Source organism: Cavia porcellus, unplaced genomic scaffold, assembly GCF_034190915.1.
Source record: "Cavia porcellus strain 051 isolate PalLab524CR breed Dunkin Hartley unplaced genomic scaffold, mCavPor4.1 scaffold_12, whole genome shotgun sequence".
NCBI classification, from domain to species: domain Eukaryota; kingdom Metazoa; phylum Chordata; class Mammalia; order Rodentia; family Caviidae; genus Cavia; species Cavia porcellus.
The window spans coordinates 64,947,202-64,971,594 of record NW_026947495.1 but is presented as its reverse complement, the minus strand read 5'-3'; the positions used below and the strand labels follow the sequence as shown (position 1 = coordinate 64,971,594).

General features: G+C 37.8%; 1 protein-coding gene across 1 annotated transcript in view; it reads left to right on the top strand.

Annotated features, from left to right (window-relative positions):
• Pde11a (phosphodiesterase 11A) overlaps nucleotides 1-24,393 on the top strand; it is a 386,279-nt gene that overhangs the window by 152,701 nt on the left and 209,185 nt on the right. The window contains exon 5 of the mRNA XM_063259356.1: nucleotides 9,840-9,904. Within this exon, the coding sequence (XP_063115426.1) occupies nucleotides 9,840-9,904 (65 nt within the window). The remainder of the gene's footprint in view (nucleotides 1-9,839; nucleotides 9,905-24,393) is intronic.

The window sequence follows — 24,393 nt, the reverse complement described above, 5'->3', positions numbered from 1 at the left end:
TTCTGCAGTGTCACACTAGATAGCCCATTAAATAATATAAAAATATTAAAGCTGTTTTTGCTGTTTTATTTTTAAGCCCAGGTATCCGAATATAATTTCTATTTGAATGCACTATACTTTCAATAATTTCTTTTTAAAAATATGAATTATGTGGTACTTTGAGGAGCAGCCACAGGCCTGGTAGGACAGAATTTGCTATTCCAAGAAACATTTGAGAATGAAAGGAGGTATTTTTAACAACTGTTGCCAGAACTTGGTGAAAGTGGAACTGTCCCGTGACAACTGTTGCATGACCTCAGCTCACCCTCTATTACTTGCGTCAGTGCCTAAATTTCCATAATTTTAATACTGTTTTGAGTTAATAATTGTGATTGCAAAAATCTTCTTTCAGAATTACAGATAAATTACAAGGAAATAAGGTTACATTAATCTATCACCAGTCTTTTAACAATTTAGCAGAAAACAACTAGCTGGCTTGGCCTAAAGATAACTGTAGACCACAGGTTGGCAAACATTTCTTTAAAAAAAGGTCCAACTAGTATGGATAGTAGTTGTTTAGGTACTGTGGCCCATGTGGTATAAGTTGTAGGTCTTCAACTCTATTGTAATAGAGGCAGACATAGACTGTATTATACTAATGTATGTAGCTTTGTTTCAATAAAACATTATTTATAAAAATAGGTCATGGGCTGGCATTTGGCCCACGGACTTTTCTTATCTTCCCCTGTTCTAGAGAACATGGAGGCAGGCAGATGAGATTTCTTCTCTAGAATTATATTACTTCTCAACTATACATCTTGCTGTTTTCAATATGGACAACTACCTGCATATGAATAGTACTGCCCAATAATCTGCCAACACTAGATGGTCAGTATGGCTACAAGTGTGACCTCAGGTTGTTCCCTAATGAGAGAATCTCTAAGATTCTACTACGAGTCCAGGACTCCTGAATATATGATTTAGACTTAGGTTTGTCTGACCATCTCAAATTTACTCTACAATGGCCTTCAAAGCCAGGTGATCTGGATTCAGACTAACTTTACACTCATTATGGACCCAAAGCTGATTTTTTAGTACTTCGTTGATCTCAGCTGGCTTTGATTCAGCAGTGGTTTTGTCCTCAACAGTTCTATTCCTCTGCTTATGTTTTAGTACTCGCTTGAAAAAACTCACCTGGGCTACTCTTTTATTCTTATATTGCTTTGCTGTCAGCTAAAAGCCTTTAAATGCTGTATTTCTCTAATCTACTATTTCCCTTACCCTACATCTGAATAATACTGTTCTGCACAATGCAATGGCCCATAAATACTTGAGTTATTCTAATTAGTTTTAAGGAATAAATTTATGTTATATTATTTGAAAATTCTTTTACATTTTCAAATATATAAGTTCTCTATCTTCTCTGTACCTCTATTCATTTCACTACTGAAAGGATTTAAGATACCTTTGAGCAAAAACGTAAAATTTATAGTAAAAAATATTTAGAGTGTTCATGATGTGTTAGACACATAACAGCAGGAAAGGCAACATTTGAAAAAAAGAAAGCACATTTTGTAAGCAAGGCCAGGGATTTAGCTCAGCGGCATAAACACCTGACCGGCAAGCACAAGGTCATGAGTTTGATTCCCAGTGAAAAAATAAATAAATAAGTAAATAAACTTTGTAAGCAAAGTCAAACAAAACCAACAAATTAGATATTAAGTTATTTTGCATAGAGATAAAACTTTTAGTCTAAAGCTGTGCCCTGATCCTACCAACATCCCAGATGAAAAAAAAAGTATAGATTTTTGTAATTCTTTTGATTTAGTAAAAGGAATCACATCAGTGAACCAACAAATTTTTTCTGATCATGTACTTTAAAATTTTACCCTTTAAAATGTTTTATTAGGGTTCTCTAGAGAAACAGGAATATGTATTGGTTTATATGATTATGGAGGCTGAGGAGGAGTCCCATAGTTTGCAAGCTGAAGAACCAGGAAAGCTGGTGGTGTAATTCAGTCTGAGTCCAAAGACCCACAAACAAGAAGTGCCAGTGTCTGTGGGTAGGAGAAGATGGACCTGCCAGCTCAATCAGAAACTGAATTTACCCTTCTTCTTCTTTTCTGTTCTGTCCAGGCCCTCAATAAATTGGTTGGTGTCCACTCACATTGGTGAGGGTGATTTTCTTTACTCAGTCTATTGATTCAAATGCTAATGTCTTCCAGAAACACTTGAATAGCCACAACCTATATGTTTTGCAAGCCATTTATATATCTCTCAGCCTAATTCACTTGGTGGGTTAAATAAACCACCACAAATGTTAAATCTTTAAAGGTTAGAGGCCTTGTTTGTTATTTCTTTGGTATTTCCCTATAACTATTCAATACTTGATACACACTGAATAATCAAAATTTAACTGAAGCCCTGTCATCATTAGTTATTCATCCACAGGAACTTAAGATATGTTCAAAGTTAGAGAACGTGGTTTACAACACTCCCTTCACTTCTCGTGCCAATTATAAGTTTGGGGTGGGGCCCAAGACTGGCCTCAATTTCAATAATTTGCTAGAACTTAATGAAAGTTAATTGTACTCACCATTATAGTCTACCACAGAAAAAGAAGGATACAGTTTAAAATTTACCCTCTATCTATTAAGTTGTGGACAATGTAAACTTCTCTTGGTAACGATTTGTGATGACACACTTCAAATTTTGCCAACTAAGGACTGAGCTTTAGTGTCTATCTTCACTGGGATCACAGAAGTCTAATTGGCCATCGATGTGGCTGTCTCTGTCTTTTTTTCTGCAGAGGTCAATGATAGTATTCTGAGAGATTCATTTGAAACTATTCTTTGTTCCTTTTTGTCTTCCTTTTGCCTGCTACCTCTCCCTAATGCTTTTTGCTGGAGAGAATGCCTTTCTTAAGTTTTAGTTAACCAGCTGTCAGTGGTCTAAGTCTATTGCAATGTTTCCTCTAGAAGAAAGGAAAAAGATACATCCCTGGCATGAATTTCCTACACATTGACTCATCATTCTATTATTTCTCCTATAAAAGCTCTTTACTCTCTAAAATTCCCTAAGTTGGAGGTCTGAGACAAAAAGCCTCCTCTGTCTTCTTCAAGGCCAACTTTGAATGAAACTGATGTTCCCTATTAATTTCTCTCTTGTGAGTTTCTGATTGAGCTACAGGCAGCAGAACTATTAGATCATGACCAAAGCCGCACCCTAAACTGCATTGTTGGTGTGACTCAAAGATCATGTTGTTACTATCCAGCTGTCCCAAAGCCTCCAAGTAAACAGACTCTTAATTAGACAAGACATTCCATGGGCTCAGGGATTTCCTCCCAGACTCAGGAATAAATGGCCAAATCTCTCTGGGGAAGGTTAAATTCTTGCTGCAGTAAGGTCAGTCCTAGTGTTCGTCCCAGTGTTTGACTTCAATCAGAATGCCGTGGAGTGATTTGCTGAGGGAATAGTTGGTACTCTCCATGATAGGAATGTCTGAAAATGAAAATGCATATCCCTTGCTTTTCTCTTTATTTATTAAACATGTATTTAGAAAACTAAACAAGACGTTTTTGGCCTTTTCAACGAAGTTTTTTTTCTTTTTAGTGATTCTAAAAGCTCCTCTTTTATGTTTTAAGAGTTCAAACACGTAACATTGTAATAAGAGATATTTGTGTACCTATTTATTTTGTTTGTAACTCTAGATCTATAAATTCTATAGCTTAAAGTTTCAGGATTTCCTATTCTATTTTTATAAGCTTCTGCCTTTCATGTGGCAAAAAAGAATTTTAAAGATCTTTATTTTCTGTATTTTGCTTTCCTGTGGTATGTAACAGACGTGCCCTTATTTTTCTAGGAACTAGCTTTTAAGATCCTAAGTGAACTAAGCGCCCCACCATTAAGTAAGCTCCATGAGTACAGGATTTTTTTCTTTTTCTTTTCATAGCAGAAAGATGTTCTAGAGAGTTGTAAATTTATTTGCCATTAGAAAATAAACTTCATAAATGATTTTGAGAAAAATCAGGATTGATGTGTAACATAGTACTTTAGCACAACTTGATTAATCTTGGTAGTCAAAAGAGAATCTACTTCTAAGAGTTACATGACTTTAGGCAAATAATTTCCTCCAATATATGTTTTGTAATCTGAAAAATGAAGGACTTTGACCATGTCATGATGTATAATTCCTAGGTCCAACATTTTTATGATTTCATTAAATGTTCTTAATATTTTTGTTTTTGCTATAAAATAAGCCCAAGATCAGCCTGAACTGCATAGTAAGACCCTGTCTCAAAAAGACAGAAAAAAATATATTTGTGATTTTATTAGTACATGTTTGCAATACATAATAATTACATTCCTTGTGAGAAATTGGTACATCATTTTAACTCTTTTTTCAACCCACTCCACCTCTTCTGCTGGACTCCCTTTTTTACTTTTAGGCTTCTAGTTCTGATACTTATCACATTGCTTAATACATCCATATAGCAGGCTTGGGGCATGAACCTTGGCCTGTTGTTTTGTTTTTGTTTTGTTTTGTATCAGGAATTGAATTCATGACCCATACTTGCCAAGCAGGCACTTATGCTGCTGAGCTAAATCCCAGGCCTTGTTTGATGCATCCATATACTCAGAGCACATTTGTTGTGACAAGAGACAGTTTTTAACTTTAAAACTTAACTTTGCACAAATGTAAATCAAGCATGTAGCAAAGATTTATTTAATTCATTAATGAGAGAAACAGCAGGGCAGTTGATTCTAAAATAGACACTGAAATAATACTAGTAAAAGATTTCTAGATTAGATTTTTTAAATTATTACTCTAGTCCAAGACAATAGTATAACAACCATTCCATCTTTTTCCTCTATTGTACAAAAGTAATTAATTTCCTTATTTGAGTAAAATTCATTTGTTTTGTCATAAGACAATGACTATTTTCACTGATATCAGTTTTTCAGAAGTCAATATATACTCTTACAGAATTGTAAACTATTCTAATCAGTAATAAAAAGTACGTCAAATAAAGTATTTTTTGGAGTGTTTTATTTTAAAAAGATTAAGATAAAAGAGGACATAACAAAACAGATCAGAACAGAACAATTTAAGCAACATAGTGTTTCACCACAAGAAAACCCGACATAACAATAGCTGCCATAGCATCTCTTTCCTTGAAATACTTGAGTATAATTTCATACACTATAGTATCAAACATAACAAGATAGTATAAAACCATTCAAGAGAATGAAAGTATTACAGAGTATTCAAAACCAACTAACAGAAAATGAACAATGGTTACTATATTATCTCCTTGTCCATAAAAAAATTTAAAATCCAGTAAGATACAACATGATAAAATTGATGGAGACAGAAGAACAAAAGCTTGGTAGGACTTCAAAACAAGATGATATTAAATCAGCAGTGGTTATTATAATGTCTTGTTTTCTTCAAAATACCTGTTCATACTATCACAGACAATAAAGCCAAACAACCCAGAATAAAACCATTCCAACTAATGAATGAAAACATTATAAGGCTTCAAAACAATATAATGTGGAATCATGGTTATCACATAATTTTATGTATTCTTACCATTTCTTACACTAGGGAAACTGGACAGTATTTATACATGTAAGTTTGATTTATTTCGCTTATGAATATGGTCTCAAGCTACGTCCTTTTATTTATAAATATCTCAATGTGATCTTTCTTTATGAGTAGTACTCCATTGTATAAAAATACTACAACGTTTTCTCCATCCTCAGTTGATGGACATTTAGGTTGTTTCCAAGATCTGGCTATTACAAATTGTGCTGCTATAAACATGGATGCACATATATCACTGCGGTTATGATGCTTTCAGTTCTTCTGGAAATATGCCGAGAAGTAAAATAGCTGGAACAAATGGGGCTTCCAGACCCAGCTCTTTGAGAACTCTCCAGACTGACTTCCACAATGGTTGCACCAGTCTATGCTCCCACCAACAGTGCAGGAGAGTTTCTTTTTCCCCACAGCCTCTCCAGCATTTGTTGTTGGTGGTTTTCTTGATCCAGGCCATTCTTTCATTCTTTCACTGTGGTTTTAATTTGCATTTCTCTAATGAGTAATGATGATGAACATTTTTTCACTGATTGACCAGTTCCCTGGATTGAAAATGAATTATTTTTAATAACATTAGAGAATTGGTTTCAACCATCAGGTCAGAAAACTAAATAATATCTCCTGCTAGACTTCCAAATGCAGAAACAATGAATTGTTTATTGAAACTTGATCAATTTTTATGTCAAGTGTTTTACTTGAAGTTATTTTTAGTCTGTATTTATTTAAATTCAGCTATACTGTTGACGGTCAATAAAAGGCAGCTTATCTTCATATGCTGGCTCTGAAGGAGTTATTTCTACATAATTTGCTTCTGCAGTACCATTTGCTCTTAGGCGAGCCACAAATAATAGCAGGAAAACTGGGGCTGTGGAATCAGACCAACATGGTTCAAATCTCAATTCTGCAATTTGCTGCTTATATAGATTTCAGAAATCTAGTTAACTAATCTAAGTCTTAATTTATTTTCAGTAAAATAGAGAATAATTCCTACCTTGACAGTATATTGTCAACATTGACGTATATATTCATCAAAATATTTAAAATATACATGCATTTTATGATAAATTGGCAGGATGCAACATGGTAAACAGAATATGATAAAATAGAATTTACCATCATCTAAGAAAAATAATGAGAAAAATCATATATGATAAGAGGTCAAAGTGGAAATATAAGACTAACTCCCCTGTTTGATAGCTATAACAGTTTTTTACTCTGCAAGTAGAAATGAAATCCTTCTATTTTTTATCCAGTTATTCTTATAACCCTCAGAATTATTTAGGATATAGTTTGAGGTATTTATTATTTAGAGATAGCATATCATCTCTTTACAGCTTGCTGGCTTTCTAAAATCTAAAAATATTGAAGCTGAATCAAGATTTCTAAATGCAGTATGATTACTTGGCCTCTATCTTTATCCCTTCCCTTGGGTTATAAGATGTCCTTACCTAACTATACTCAGTGGGCCTTAAATGAACTATAGCTGGTCTCGCTCTCCTAAATGAAGAGGTAAAATTAATGAGATACACTGTCCTCCAAAATCAGATGGCATTAGACATTGTAACAGCAGCACAGAAGGGTACTTGAGTAACTGTAAAACCTGATGTCATACATACATTGTTGATCCTTCTGATGATATCTCAATAGTTATTCATGGCAAAACATTGATATTAGATGGCAAAACAATGACATGTCAGATTCTAAAATTCCCTGGACCTTATCCTTATCGTGCTTGTGGGAAGCCATTACCAGCTCCTCTTGGTGGAAATCTTTGTTAACTGTACTCATAATTATTCTGTTGATTCTATTATTTGGCAAACTTAATTGTTTCTTTGGCTTTGTCTCCTCCATTCTTAAAGCTGTATGCCTACCCAAAATGAAAATGCCTGATATCGTCCAGCATCTTTCAACTGACCCACTGTAGAGTATCTCTGACTGCCAGTCAGTAACTACGACCCCTTCAGCCTGAGGAAGCCAGATCAGTTATTGCCCATTACTGTCCCACAGCAGTTCAGGATACTTCTTTAGAGGGGGGAATGTTACAGGCAGCTGAGTTAATTAGAAATATTATAGGCAGGCAAACTGAGCTAGGCTCTCAAAAGAGCCAGTGCAGAAGATCAAATACCTTGCAATTATGGGGAGACAGACACCTCTTGCTGTGGGCCAGATCTCAAAACAAAAGGCAAAACAAATGTAGCCACACCCTAAAGATAAACAGCAGGGATTGATATTCTAAATAGATATCTTTCACCTTGAGGAAGCCAGAGGAGCTAACCCAACCCCTACAGGCACAGGCCTGGTCTCTATTCAAACCCACTTGTTTAGTGACTTGTTTCCCCATTTGATCCAATTTAATCAATTTTACCTGAGCAATTGCACTTGTAATCTTAGAGGTTGACCATAGTTCTGGCTCACCTTGCAAGTTTTTCCCCACCTTGGACCCACTTCACCTTGTAGTTTTGCTCTATAAGAATCCCTAAAAAAGGCCAGGTCCTTGACAGTCCGCTTGGGACCCCTTCTGTCTCTCTCTCTCATTCAGAAGCTTTACCTCAGTAAATACTCTGCTCTTTAAAAAAAAAAAAAAAAAAAAAAGATTTCTGAGTAATTGGTTTCTGTTTCTCTTGTATTACAGTTACTTTTGCTGTAACAAGCTTGATTTGAATCAACTAGATTATCCTGCTCTTACGTTCAGTGGATAGGACTTTAAAGAAGACATAGCAGGAATGGTTTGTCTACAAAATATCTGGGGCTACAGTTTAAAAAACTTGAACACTGGATCTGACTTAATGACTGGGAGCTGAAATCATTTGAAAATTGTTCATTTATATGTGTAGTGCCTATCACAGACTGTTTTAAAGACTGGAGCTGTAATCTCAACAACTTGAGAGGCTGAGGCAAGAGACTGCAAATTTGTCACCAGGCTGGCCAGCCTATTTCAAAATAAAAAATAAAAGAGCTAGGGATGTAGCTCAGTGGTAAAGCAGTTGCCTACCATGAATGGGGTTCTAGGTTCAGTCCTCAGCAATACACACACACACACTCTGACACAAGTGGAGCTGCAGGATACAACATCTACACATGGCCTTTCTACATGCTTTAGCTCTCTTTTAAGCACAGAGACTTAGGACTACTTGGGCTTCTTAGATGGTGACTGGGGTATCCAGACACAGGTATCCCATCAGACAGAGCAGAAACTGCATTGCCTCTTATGATCACCTTGATATGCATATACCTTATCTCCTATGTGCTCTATTGGCTGAAGCAGTCAGGACTTTGACAGATGAGGGGACATAGATTCTGCCAGTTGGTAGGAAGGAGACAGGATCACATTACAGAAAAAAAAATGGGATAGAAGGTATTGTTGTGGCCATCTGTGCAAAATAAAATTTGAACAATGAATGACTGTAGTGGCTTAATTTACATTTCAGTATGAAATAAATTATGTTCTGTGGTTGTCAAGGTTATTTCCTTATAATTGAGCAATTGTCTCTGTGCCACAGTGGGCTAGTCACACACAATTGTCTGTGAGATAGGCATTTCTTTTATTCATTTTTCCTAATGTTTTATTTTCCTAGTGTGGGTCCGTTATCCCACTGATAAAACTTTTAATATTTAATCTATTCTCAATTTCCAAGTCATTTTCTCAGGTGCCTGTCAATTCATTGTAAATGATTAATTTAAAAGGCCTTTGAAGCATGACTGCATCTGGCTAAGACAAATCTAAGTGTCAACCTTGGAAAAATCCAGTGACATTCAGCACTATTCCTTCAAGCATAGGGAATGTGTTTTTGCATCACATGGTGTACAGTATTTTGTCAAAAGAAAGCCAAGAATTGTGCCTTTCCATTCAACACTTGAAGTGTTGTTTGAAAGGGCTGCCCCTTTAAGGTCAGGCAGACTTGTTTTAATCCTAGTTTCCTCATTTAATTTTGTGAAATTGAACAAGTTTTTTAAAAGCATGGATTAGTTTCCTCACTAAACACAGAACCTCAACAGTATCCAAAGTGATGTCTTTTTGCCTGACCATTGCAGGTCACTATAAAAATTATATACAGGTATGCTAAAATTTTGGCAATGTATTCTATGTAAGAAGTAAAATATAAAATATAGAAGAGAATAATCTTTTTTTTCTCCCTTGGAATCACCCCACTTTAATCCTTAGTTATTGTAATAATCAGTGTAAAGATGAAAAATGTTTATTGCATCATCTTAAACTCTTTAATTGACCTGGTTTTACTGTCTTTCTGTGTGGCAGGTGGTGAAATTTACCAAATCCTTTGAATTGATGTCCCCAAAGTGCAGCGGTGATGCTGAGAACAGGTAGGGCCTGTGGGAATTATGTTTTCTTTTGATGTTCTTTAGCCCTTGATGTTAGCAGTGTTGCCTAAATCTCTGAGAATATGAGTTGGTCTTTTTCTGTATCAGCAAGTGCAGTCAAATGTTGCTCTTTTATATTTCAAAGCTTAAATAAAAAAAATTGAGATGAAAAATGAATTAGGATACATCTAGTTTGCAAACAAGTTTTTAAGACCAAGTTTTGCATGGTACTTTTAATCTAATTAAAATTTTGTCTTCAGTTTTTAGTGTCCATTTTTTCCCAATCTTATAACGATTTGAAGTAGATCTTAAGTTATTCTGATGACTTCTGAATATGAAATCCAAAATCCTTAGGATGTTTAATATGGAGTAACAGTGATGCAAATCTTTTTTTTAAATCACCAGTTTCAGTTTCTTATAGCACCAAGAAAACTGAAACTGCCAATAATACAGTCAATTTTATTTGCTTATTTATTTTAATTGGGAATTAAATGTGAGATCTTCATGCTGCATATATCTTAAATCCTTTTTAATTTTAATTTGATTTTTGAAACAAGGTCTCATTAAATTGCTAAGTTGCTCAAGTTGTGAACCTTCTGGCCCAACCTCCAAAAATGCTGGAATTACAGATGTATGGCACCATCCCTGACTTCCATTTTCACATATTCCCTAATTACATAGAAAGCCTAACTTTTTATTTTATTCTGACCCTTTCTTTCTCTTCCTCCTTTTAACTTGCTTATATTCGGCCTGTACCTTCCTTTGGGAAATACAGTGAGAGTTACTAGTAATTTGCTGTTTGTCTTTCTTGTCATCTATGAAAAAGTAACAGTAAAAGTAAGGATTGGAGTAACCAGTAATTATCTCTTATCTTTGTTCTGCCCTAGACTTGCTCCAAAAATTGCCTTAACTTTGGTTATCTCCCCAGGACGGGCTAAAAATAATGAAACTGACTAAGTCCAGAGCTCTGGAGAAAGGCAGATAGAATGCTCAAGACAGTGTGAGCAGTATGAGATGATGGTGACTCTGACACCTGTACAAAAATGTAAAGCACTTCTGTTCAGTGCGTGCTGAATGCACTAGATATGATGTTAAGTGCATTTGTGTGTGCTTAATCCCCGAAGCCATCTTTTACTGTAGATACTGTTCCTCCCGCAGCACAAAGGCAAGCACTAAGCTTCTGCAGGTTTAAATAACTTTCAAGGTGCTGCCAGCAAGCACTAACAATCAAGATCACCTCTCTCATCCTCTGAACTTTGATCCCATTGCCTCACACAGTTTAAAATATGGTACCTGAGTCCATGTGGTACAAATTTCTTGACAATGTTTCCCAAATCTGGTTAATCAATCAGAATACAAATGGAGAATTTAATAAAAGTTAAATTCTCAAAATGCACTCTGAAAAATACTGATCCAAAATGTTGAAAGTAAAGTCCTATGAATCTATATATTTAAAATATCTTTTAAAGTATAATTTGACTTTTTATATCTATTATTGCCTTTAAAATTTCAGAAAATAGAAATTAAAATCAAGTTACTTTATGTCAAGTGTATAAAGGCCTCTATTATGTACTATTTAATTCCATTCATGTAGTTTTCTTGAAAAATCAGAGTTACAAAAAATATAGAGTAGATTAGTAGTTGCCAAGAGCTGGAAAAAGAAACGTTGACTCCAAAGGGTACAGGGGTTTTGGTTTGTGCTGGAGCCCGTCTTGCTTGCAGTGATGGTCTTACAACTGCATTTGTCAAGTCTTGCAGGATTCTACACTAACAGAGTGGCTTTGATTCTATAAATTGTATCTTAAAATGGAAGTTAAAGTAAGAAAAAAAAAACCTTTTATAAGAGATTTTTTTATTCATGCAAGTGTATTTATGTTTACACACCCGTCTAATGTCAGACAATCTGTACTTAACAAAGATATTTTAAATACAGGAAATTATAAGGTATAATCAGAATTTTCCCTAAACAGAATGTTGTAAAATAACATGAAATACCCTAGGAAAAATATCTATTGATGCTAATTTCTTTAGCTAATGACAACCTTATATAAATTATATTTCTCATACTTGGGAAGGAAACTTTATGGAGTTTTAAAACACAACCTTTGAAATATTATTGCTTTATGATTTTTAAAAAATAGTTCTGTATATATTCTTGTGGTCATTTAAAAGTTAAGCATTTCTGGCCTTGTGATTATTTTTAATGCTGAAATAACTTTCAAGTCAAAATGAAATGACCCAAGGCCCAGCCTGCTCTTGGAAAACTTCCTTATTATAAAATAAGAAAGAAAAAACTGCAAGGTTTTCCTTAAAGAGACCTGTAAGATGTGTCATTGAACTTTGACATTATGAGATAGTCCTCTTTCTCATTGTATTTATGGCTTTTAAATTAATGGAAAATGTTCATTTATCTCAGAAGGCCTTTCCTTTATTGTCTAGTAATTTTTCTCTTGTAGATATAGATTTCTTCTGTCATTTATTGGAAGTTAAAGGAATAAAGACAAGTGGCTTTCGACACTAGCATGTACTTTACCAGTGTGGTGGAAGGGACATTGAAACAGACTATGGGTCTACAAATCACAGCCTGTTCTCAACACATTGTAAATCTTTTCTTTAACCTTTCATCGCTTAACATCTGTCGATGTCCGCTCCCGGCCGGCAGGAAGGACACACGACAAAGTCTGGTAGTGGACAACCTTTTCTTTTATTTTTCTTCTCCGTACAGCCTGCCCTGGGTTCTCCCAGCTGAAGCCTCCTCTGGTCCGCTCCCCGCGGCTCCTTTTGTGCTTCAGTCTGCCCCAAAGCCTCTACCGGTCCGCTCTCCGCGGCTCCTTTTGGGCTTCTACTTCCGGGCTTCTATCTGGCTTCTTCTTCCGCCCAGGGGTGGCACCGGTATATATACGGGTACAGTGTCCAATCATGTTAAAGTAAGCAAGGCAAGCTGATTGGCTAACATCATCAGTTGCCAGGCAGACTATATTGTTGAGCGGGTTGTTTACGCGGTAAGCAGGAAGCTAACATATTCGATGGGAGGGGTAATCTACCTCAGGCTTTGCTCTTTCCTACAGGCCTCACGTCCGCCAAGTGAGGCGACCGGGCTCGGGGCTGCGGCTCCCAACATCTCCCCCTTTTTTATTTTTTATGAATGTGCGCATCGTAGCCCTTCCTGGACTGGGTGCAGAGGCTTATGCCCTATGCGTAGGCCCACCGTAGGTCCTTGGCTTAGACCCTGGTCGGCCGTCCCATGGTCTGCCAAGGCCCTGAGGCCCTCGTCCTTTTTCTAGGGCCAGGCACAAACTGGACGGAACCTGGATGCACACAAGCTTGCACTCATTCTCTCTCCGTAAAGAAAATCCCCTCGGAGAGAAATTTAGACCTAGGCAGCATCTAACAGTCCAGCGGCTTACGTGCAGGATGGGGTAGGGCCTGGCTTAGGTTGAGTCGCACCGGGGGAGTACGCTCTTACCCGTCATTGACTCTCCTACCCAGCTATGTCATAATTTTTTAGAGGAGGAGTGTGGGAAGCTCACCGCCCCTAGACTCGGTCGTAGGCTAGGCGAGCGAGCCATGCATATGCCTGAGGATCTTCTTGTCCATTTCGGGCTACCGCTATTTCTATTCATCTTGTTGGTTGGTCTGTGATGGATCTCCAGTAGGGCAGGTCTGATCTTTAGTCGAGGGCTTTGTTGTCCGTGTCAGTCTCTCCGGTATCCACAGTGGTTCTCGTCCCGGTTCCTGTGGGAAAACACAAACTGCGCCTCGGTTCCAGCTGACCACTGGATCCGGGCCCATCCATTGTCCTGTCAGGACATCTTTCCACTTCACCCACCCTTTATGGTTGGGGGAAGGGTTGCAGTGCTCCACAGCTGGGGAGCGATTATCATTATTTAAATTTAAAAAATTGTGTGTGAATAGTGCCATGGATAATCGTGCCTTTGGGGCCAGGCCTTGGCCTACTCCCCCTTTTTGTTTTTTATTTTTTATTTTTATCTTTTTCGTTTTTTTTTTTTTTTTTTTTTTTTTTTTATTGGTACCAGGGATCGAAAATCCCCAGCCCCCGTTTATGCCGCTGAGCTAAATCTCTAGCCCCCGTTTTTTCGACCGGCGTTTTTCTCAGCCTGCTCGGCAGAGAACTCTGCGTACCAGGCTCGCCAATCCAGGTAACTGCCCGAGGGCAGACACGCCTTTGCCAGCTGAATCCAGTCCGCGGGGGTGAGGGGCCCAGAAGACAGATTCTCCAGCATGGCAATGGTGTAAGGCGCAGTCGGCCCAAAGGTTGTAACTGCATTTTTAAGTTCTCTAATCTGCTTTATCTCAAAAGGCTCCCATGCATTATGTCCCTGGCCCATAGCTACTTGTACAGGAAATATCCCGTAGGGGCCACTATCTATCCCAGGTGGATGTACCTCATGAGACAAGCGTCCCCCCTGCCAAAGCCGCCTGTAAAAATACCGACCCGCCGGCGGCGGAGCATAAGACGGCGGCCGTGATTGGGCGGAAAATGGGGGCCCGTGCATCACTTCCTGTTCTGGCGAAAGGGGAGAGAGCTCCCAGGCGGCCGCCTCGTGGCGAGGAATCGCCTCCCTCTCGCGCCGCCGGGGAGCGCTCAGGAGCTCTCTACTCCTCCGCAGACCAGGTTGAGCAGAGCGCAATTCGCGGGGCAACGCTGGAAAAGAACCCTGCGACTCCTTATTGAGCGATTTAGGCTCCTGACAGCTGGTCTCTTTGGCCTCCTTGCCATTCAACTTTCCCTCGTCCTCGGAGTCAGACGACTCCGAGGCTAGAGCCCTGTCCTCCTCCTTAGCATCCTTGTTCCCCTTGACGGAACCCTCTCGGGAGCTCCCTGACTGGGCCTGCTCAGATACCCTGCGTACTTTTGTAAGCTCTTGAGAGCTTTCTCCACAACCACCCTCGCTCTTAGTGTTGCTACCTAACATGTTTCCCATCTTTTAATATGTTACTCACCGCGTGAGGCCCAAGGAATCCGCCACTTACGCGTGAGCCTGAGGGGAGTCTAAAAGCCCTGTAGGTGCGCGCCACCCAGAGCCCAGGCTTATCCCCAACTCACCTGTCTCGCAGCTCTGTACTGGAGCGTTGTCCACTTCCACGTCGCGGGGGTGATCAGTCCCCGGGCGGGCCTCCAAATGTCGATGTCCGCTCCCGGCCGGCAGGAAGGACACACGACAAAGTCTGGTAGTGGACAACCTTTTCTTTTTATTTTCCTTCTCCGTACAGCCTGCCCTGGGTTCTCCCAGCTGAAGCCTCCTCTGGTCCGCTCCCCGCGGCTCCTTTTGTGCTTCAGTCTGCCCCAAAGCCTCTACCGGTCCGCTCTCCGCGGCTCCTTTTGGGCTTCTACTTCCGGGCTTCTATCTGGCTTCTTCTTCCGCCCAGGGGTGGCACCGGTATATATACGGGTACAGTGTCCAATCATGTTAAAGTAAGCAAGGCAAGCTGATTGGCTAACATCATCAGTTGCCAGGCAGACTATATTGTTGAGCGGGTTGTTTACGCGGTAAGCAGGAAGCTAACATATTCGATGGGAGGGGTAATCTACCTCAGGCTTTGCTCTTTCCTACAGGCCTCACGTCCGCCAAGTGAGGCGACCGGGCTCGGGGCTGCGGCTCCCAACAAACATCCTTGCTATAGATAGTGTCCATTAAGTACTTCAGTCCTCTGAACATCATTCAGAGATACTATTATATCTCTGATTTCTGTGGCCTCATGTGTCAAAATTTCAGAGTACTGTTTCAATTCTAATGAACTCTGGTCTGAGCTTGCTGATTTTTATAGACAGTCCTTGAAGACTTTAAAAAAAAAAAAACCAACAATTTTATTGCTGCCTCCACAATTCCCCTTAGTATCTTATGCAGCTAACTCCTTTGTCATAACTAGGCTCCTCTTGTTCTTCATGCAATGAATACTGGGCAATTTAAGAATGGGGAATAGTTTGCTTTGTATTAGCTTTTTGTCACTATGTCAAAATATCTAACATACCCGATTTAAAGGATTGAAGTTTATTTGGGTTGAAGACTTCAGAGGTTTAATCCATGGTGAGCTGGACCAAATACAGAAACATCATGATGCAAAGGCATCTTGGAGTAAAGTTACTCACTTTATGGCAGAAACAAAGAAAGCAAGGAAGAGCCAGGGACAGAAAAAGAGTATTTTCCGGGGTTTTCCTACCAGTGACCTACTTTCTCTTCCCAGGTGTCACCTCTTAACACACATTCAGCTATGACTGCATCAATGGATAAGTCCATTGATGAGGTTACTGTTCCCAGGACTGAATCCCCTTCTGAAATCCCCATCTCTGAACATGTGAGCCTTTTGGAGGACTTTTTAAAATTCAAATGCTAACACTATCCCTCTGCATGAAATACATACCTCCTCTAGGACTTCCTTAACTACCTTTCCAGTGATAAGATTATCAGTGTGTCCTGATGGACTTCTATTGATAAATAATTCTAATTGTAAGAAAGATATTTAACTGCCTTTCCAGTAATAGGATTATCAATGTGCCATGATGGACTTCTGTCGATAAATAATTCTAATTGTGAGAAAGGTATTTTATGGTAAGTTATATTCCCGCAATTTCTATGTGCATTATGAACTAGCTCACTGGAGACGGTCCTTTATTCAATGACCATGTATTGAGTACCTACTCATTGCTGTGTCAGGTGAAGAGACCACAGAGATTTTTATTTTTAATGAAGAGTTTCTGCTCAATAATCTTCAAGCCAATTAACAGTGATAGTAATTAAAATTATAACTATCACTGTGGTATGACTCATTAAGTGATAATTTATATTTGATTTTTCAGTTATTTTTCCCTCAAAGTCTTGTAACAACCATCTTTGAAACATTTCTGGGCGTCTCTAATATTTCTTAAACCAGTATTATTGCCGAATCAGTGTTTATTCCAAGCACTCACTCATAACCCTCTCCCTCTGGACCTGATGGAGGAGCCTCTTGCTAGTTACAGGCTTCCTTGTGCGCTCCAAAGTATCCTTGGGCTTGACTGCACCCTTTACCCCCGTTGGACCATAATTCCCCCTGCACTGTCCTAGATATGCTGATGACCTTTCAATATTTGGCAGTGACTGGGAACTTTGTGCAGAAATGAAGAAAAGCTTCACTTTCCCTACTATGTGTCACAGTCTGTTTCCTAAACTTTTAGCCCTCTCTGTTTCTCATTTTTCACAAGTGTTTTAACTTCTAATGCTTTTGTCTGAGGCCTTTTTTTTTCCTCCATAGGTGTCAGATCTAGTCCATTGGGCTGGGTTTAAAACCAGACCACATACTGGAGGTCAGCCACTACGCTCCTCATTTTTCTTCCGTGTCTTCTCACTTCCTATCAGGCTCAGACTCTCAAAAATCTCCTCTTCACAGTCACTTTCTTTCATGTGCAACAATTAATGGAGACAAATGCTCCCTGTAAACAGGCTTATCTCAGTTGAGGTTCATATGTCCTGCTAACCATAACTGCAAAGCATTTAAATATTTTTTATAAAAAGGTTTGTGTCGGGTAGCATTTTAATAAAATAGAGGGATGCTGTAGGGGAGAAAAAATAATTTCTGTCTACCCTTCTGAGTTTTGTGCTGAGATAGGGCTCTCTAATAAAATTCAGAATAACAAGGGAGAAGTAAACAGGTTATTTACAGGTACATCTCATTTATGCTTGGAAAACAGAGGGACATTTGCATAGCTCTCAAAGAGGTTGCGCAGAACTATGTCTCACATAACATCTTTTTAAAAAAACAATAAAATTTTGAGAAGACAGAAAAAGGACCTTGAGTGCTGGATGGCAAATTATGAGAAAGCAAATAAATGAGAATTTGTAAAGTTTTCTATGTAGATTCCTATGGAGCCATCTCTAAACAGATAAAGGTTTAAAGTTGCTTTGATGATCAGCTTTTGTCCTTCTTGGTATACAGGGAAGGAAGAATGTCTTTGTAAATTTATGTTTTACTTTAAAGCAGATAGTGAGTGGATAGAGAACTTTTATGTGTCTGTTCATTCTCAGTTGTTTCAGCACAAATTAATCCTAAGGGTAAGAGGTATATTTTGTGGTGAAATGTTCTGGTCTCCCATGACAGCCTCCTCAATTATGGAAAAAAAAATGAAAGGTGGTTTGCAAGAAAAGCTTTGGGATATGGTGAGTGTTCACTTAGATCCTGTGGTGATGGGAGTCAGTGATACAACTACCTTTCTGGGAGAGGAAATGTCATAACCAGAAGCGCTGAACTCAGGTGGGAATGAAATGTTTCAAGAACTTTAATTGGGGCTCTAAGCTGTTTCCACAATAATCATCATCTTTGGTGTGATGGCCCCAATTCTTGATCCATCCAGCTGCCCAGAATGCTGTTTGAGGTAAGGGTCCTACCAGATGCTTCTGAGATGCTTAAATTGTCTTAATTGACCTGGAGACTGCTATTTGCTTGCTGCTCACAGCGGGAGTAATAAGTAGCGATGTGCTAAGATTTGTGTCTTCAAAGATCACTTGGGCAGCAATGTGAAAGGGCTGGAAGAATAGCAAACAAAAGTTCCCCAGCAATTAAACCTACTGCTTCAGCCAAATGGAAATTGTTTGACGCTAAAAGACTGCCACTAATCCACCACCCCTGTTTTTCTGAATTAACAATGGCTAGTCTTTGACTATTGTTCTTTTACAGTCTCTCATTTCTTCATCAACCTTTTAGTTTCCTCTGGATGTGTTCCAGCATGCCAGAGTCCTCCTTAAATTGGGTTTCAAGAATGGGATATGATTTTCCGTTTTTTTTTTTCCTAGAATCAAGACTTAACATGTACCTTACCTGTGTAGAATGCAGCACTGTTAATACAGTGCTTATTCACTGTCAACTTGTGCTGTCAGTACTGACTTAAAAAAAAATCTTGCTAAATCCATTCAACATTTTCTCCCTAGAGATCTCATTTTAGAACCTTTCCTAAGAAGCATAATTGAAGAATATTTGGTAAATTAACTTGAATAAATATTCTTGGATTTCTTGTTCAGCCTTTAATATCTTCTAAGAGAAGTGAAGAGGAAGTTCAAATGATTATATGTCCTTAAAAAGGGAAAGTAACGTTTATGGAAATCTTGATAGGAATTTTTTCTTGGTTTAAACATTGGCCACATTCAGTCAATGTATTTTTACATATAAATATGGATACTTGGAAATTGCATTTTCCCAGCTCTGCTATTGAAAGTATCAAAAAAATGGTGACCTGGTGTCTGTGGTTTCTAGAAGATAACTAACATACCTTCTAGACCAAATAGCTGAAGGGTAGGGTTTATTTTCACTGACAGTTTGAGTGAGACATTTCAGTCCATGATCGGCTGGTTTCAGAGCAGGAGCATCATGGTGAAAGGGCCTGGTGCAGCAAAGCTGCTCACTTCCTACCAGCTGGAAAGCAGAGCACACGTGAAGAGCACTAGTGAGAGATGTGCCCCCCAAAGGCACACCCCTGCCACCCACCTCCAACTGGGCCCATGCCCTAACGTCTTGCTGGTTTACAAACATCAGTGGACTAATCCACTGTCACCACTGATGACTACCACTGTTCATGGTAGTCCCCTCCCATGAACTCTCTGGGAAACTCTTAATACAGTTAAGGTGACAAACAAGCTTAACCCTCATATGTGGGGAGAAATTTTATCTTGTCTGGAAACAGTCTTTTAAAAAAATAAATCTTTAATCTAGGGCTGGGGATTTAGCTCAGCAGCACAAGTGCTTGCTTGACATGCACAAAATTGTGAATTCGATCCCCTGTACCAAAAACTTAACCAAACCAACCAAACAAACAAACAAAAAAAAACTTAACCTTTATACTAATATGTATTTGTTATAACTGGAAAGGAAGAAGAAAAATCCAGGTAAAAGTTTCAAAACAGCTAAATCAGGGGTTCCTGTCCTTTCTGGCACTGGGAACTGGTTTCATGGAGACAGTTTTTCCACGGTTAGGGTTAGGGCATGGTCGGGGGATGATTGAAGTATTGTCCGCTGTATGTCTGTTATTACATTGGAACATATAATGAAATAAATGTAAAACTAACCACGATGCAGAATCTATGGGAGCCCTGAGATTGTTTTCATGCAACTAGACAGTTGCCTCTGCAGGTGATAAGAAACAGTTATATCCAAAGTACGTTATTCGTGTTCAATGTACTCCACTATCTCATTTTGTTTCTGTTGCTGCAGAAAACCCTGTTTCACAAAGATAAAATGTTGGGTATAGAAGCAGCCTTTTTAGTGCTTTTGTGGCACCCTGAGGATATTCTGCCAGAAAATACGAGGATTTGAAGTTGTCTCAAACATACTTTTAAGGCCACCATCATTTGCGAGCTCAAACAGCTGACCCTCTGTAGGCAGAGTATACCGACCAGGCTTATTCACAAGTAGACTACAGATTCAGTCCTTTCCAGTTTTGAGGTTGTTTGTAGTTGGAAAATAGTTCTCAGACTTCTCTGAAAGCTGAGCTTGGTGATCTTGCACCATCTGGGAGAAAGAGAACTCTGGCTCAGGCACTTTCAAATATCTCTGTCACGTTTGAAACATGTCCACAATTTCAGAGTTCATTGCCCTCCAGTTTGGCTTTAAATGCAGTCACTTTATCTGTGAATTTAAACAAGATATGGGCATGAGAAATTATCCAAATAATACTAGCATAAACATTTCTTTTCAATGAACTAAAGGACACTAGTAGTATAACTATCTTGCATATATATATTCCTTTTACCTTCCTTTTTTTCTCCTTCCCCTACCACAGTTTTTTGTTTCCTTTGAAAAGTTTCTTCCCATTTCACCATATCTATTATACGTGTTAGATCTCAATACTCTTTTCAGGTTCTCACACTAGAGAGGCAATATGATATTTACACAAGTGAGTCTGATTTATTTCACTTAAGTATGGTCTTAAATTGGATCCATTTACCTATAAAAGCCTCAAGTTTATCCTTCTTCGTGGTTGAGTAGTATTCCATTGTATAAAATACATCTTTTATACCCATTTCTCAGTTTATGAGCATTTAGGCTGTTTCCAATATTTAGCTACTACAAATTGTGCTGCTATAAATGTGAGTGCACATATATCTTTCTGGTATGATTGTTTGTAATTTTTGTAGAAAGATATCCAGAAGGGGAAGAGCTGGGTCGACTGGAACCCCTAAATCCTACTTTTTTTGAGGAATATCCACACTGATTTCCACAGTGTTTGCATCAGTCTACATTCCCACCAACACTAGGGTTCATTTTCTCTGCAGCCCCTCCAGCATTTGTTATTGATTGATTTCTTGAAAATAGTCATTTTTTCTGGAGTGAGATGGAATCTCAGTATTTTTTTATTTGCATTTTTCAAATGACCAATGATGTGAAAGTTTTTTTATATATTTATTTACAATTTATTATGTTTGTTAATCTGAGAAGTGCCTATTCATGTCAGATGCCTATTTTTTGGTTTAGTATTTCAATTTGGGGGTGAGGGATCGAGGTTTTTCAATTAATTATATTTTCTAGATTGAAGTCCTTTGAAGAACAACTGGCTATGACTTTTTCTCACTCTGGAGGTTATACTTTCACTCTATTAGTGATTTCTTTTGTACAAAAGCTTTTAATCAGGTGAAATTCCATTTGTTGATTCTTTATAGTATTTTTCATGCAGTCTGGGTTTTGTTTATGAAGTCTCTGCCTACACCTATATCTTTGAGATTTACACCTATTTTTTCTTTCAGTAGGTTTAGTGTTTCTGTCTTAATATTTAGATCCTTGATCCATTTTGACTTTACTTTATTGCATAGTGATAGACACAGGTCTCATTTTAGTCTTTGGCATGTGGAAAGTCAGTTTTTCCAGCACCACCTATTAAAGAAGCTATCTTTCTTCCAATGTGTTTGGCTCTTTTATGCAAAATGAATGATTTGTGTCTGTATCTTCTTTTCTGTTCCACTGGCACTCAGGTCTCTTTTTTTTTTTTCTTCAATATTATGCTGATTTTATCACAGTAGCTGTATAGTAAAATTTCAGTTCGGGGACTGTGATACCCCTGGACTTGCCTTTGTTGCCCAGAGTTGCTTTTGCTATTCTAGCTCTTTTCTGGTTCCAAATGAATTTTAGGATTGTTTTCTTTAGTTCTGTGTGGTATGCTGATGTATTTTGATTGAGGTTGTATTAAATCTATAAACAATTTTGGGGATATGACCATTTTCACTATGTTGGTTCTTCCTATCCATGAAATTGGATATCTTTCCATTTTTTGATATCCTTCAATCACATTTTTCAAAGTGCTGTCATTTTCAATGTATAGATCTTTTTTTCTTGTTAGAGTGGTTACTAAGTATTTCACTTATTTTGGATGCTATTATAAAGGGTGTGGTTTCCCTAATCTCTCTATCTATCTATCTATCTATCTATCTATCTATCTATCTATCTCTCCCTCTCCCTCTCCCTCTTCCTCTCCCTCTCTGTGAGTTTGTTGCTTGTGTCCAGCGAGGCTGTTGATTTTTGAGTACTGAGTTTGTATCAGCTACATATCTGAATTTAGTTATGAAATACAGAAGTCTTTTAATAAAGTTTTTGGGGTTTTCTATGTAGAGTATCATGTTATCTGCAAATAACAATAATTTAACTTCTTCCTTTTTCCTTTCTCTTATCTAATTGCTCTGGCTAATGTTTCCAGAACTGTACTGAATAGGAGTGGTTATAGTGGACGTTCTTGTCTTGTCCCTGATTTTAGAGTTTAAGTTTTCAGTTTTTGACCAGTTAGTATGATGTTATCTGTTGTTTTGTCATAGATGAATTTTTAGCAGCTTGAGGATTTTTAGCAGCTGTAGGGTTTTTATCATGAATGGGTGTTGGACTTTGTCAAATGCTTTTTCTGTATCTATGGATATGATCATGTGATTTTTTGTCTTTGGCTCTGTTTCTATGGTACATTATATTTATTGATTTGCATAATGTTGAACCATCTATGGATCCTTGGAATGAATCCTACTTGGTCATGATGTATAGTCTTCTTGATGATTTGCTGCATTCTCTTTGCCAATATCTTACTGAAGAATTTGTGTCTACATTTATCAGGGAGATTAGCTTTTAGCTTTGTTCTTGTTGGTTGGTTGGTTGAGTTCTTCTCTGTTTTTGGAATCAGGGTAATGCCTGCTTCCAGGAATGATTTTGGAAGTATTGTTTCCTTTTTAATTTCCTTAAAGAATTTCAGCATTAGTGACATTAGTTCTTCACTAAATTTTCTGTAGAATTCAATTCTGAATCCATCAACACCTGGGCTTTTCATTGTTGGTAAGTTTTTAATTACATTTTCAATTTCATTGACTGATATTAGGTTATTTAGAATTCTTATACCTTCTTGATTCAGTTTTAACAGTTCATATATTGTCTAGGAAGATATCTATTTGTTTTCCATCTTATTAGAATACAGGTTCTGTAAGTAGGTATTGATAATCTTCTGGATCTCTATAGGCTCCATTATGATTTCCTTCTCTTCATTCCTAATTTCTTGGATTTGAGTTTTTCTTTTCTTTTTTTGATAAGGTTGGCTAATGGCTTATCAATATTATTCTTTCAAAAAACCAACTTTTCAATTCATTGATTCTTTGTATTTTCTTAGACTCAACTGCACTAATTTCTGCTCTTATCTTTGTAATTTCTTCTCTCATATGAGTTTTGGATTGTATTTGTTCTTTTTCTAGAATTTTGAGGTTTAACATTAGGTTGTTTATTTGAGCTCATTCTGCTTTCCTGATGTGAGAATTTATCACTATAAATTTCCATCATAGGATTGTTTTCGTTGCATACCATAAGTTCTGGTAGGTTATATGGGTATTATCATTTAACTATAGATATTGTTTAACTTAATCTTTAATTTTCTCTGTAACCCACTGGTTGTTCAGAAGGGTGTTGTTTAATTTTCATATGTTAATGTAGTTTTTGTGACTTCTTTTGGTGTTGATTTCCAGTTTCATTGTACTATGGTCAGATAGTATGCATGGGATGATTTCAATTCCTCTGCATTTACTTGAGCATGTTTTATGGGCTAACGTGATCTGTTTAGGAAAACATCCCATGTTCAGCTGAGAATAATATGTATTCTGATATCTGGCATACTCTGTAGACATCTACCAGGTCCATTTGTTCACATGGTTGGTTTAATTCTGCTATTTCTTTATTGACTTTTTTGTCTAGTTAATCTATCTGTTTGTGAGAGTGGGGTATTAAGATTGCCCACTACAATTGTGTTAGTACCTTTTTGATTTTTCATGGCTGTTAATATTTATTTTATGTAGAATGCACTGGCATTAGGTGCATATATATTTATGATTGTTATATCTTCTTCTTGGAGTTTTCCCTTAACAAGTATATAGTGATCTTCTTTGTCTCTTTAGATCAGTTTTGGCTTAAAGCTTACATTGTCTGCAAATAGAATAGGTGCCCTTGCTTTTTTCTGAGTTCCTGTGACATGGAGTGTTGCTTTACATCCTTTG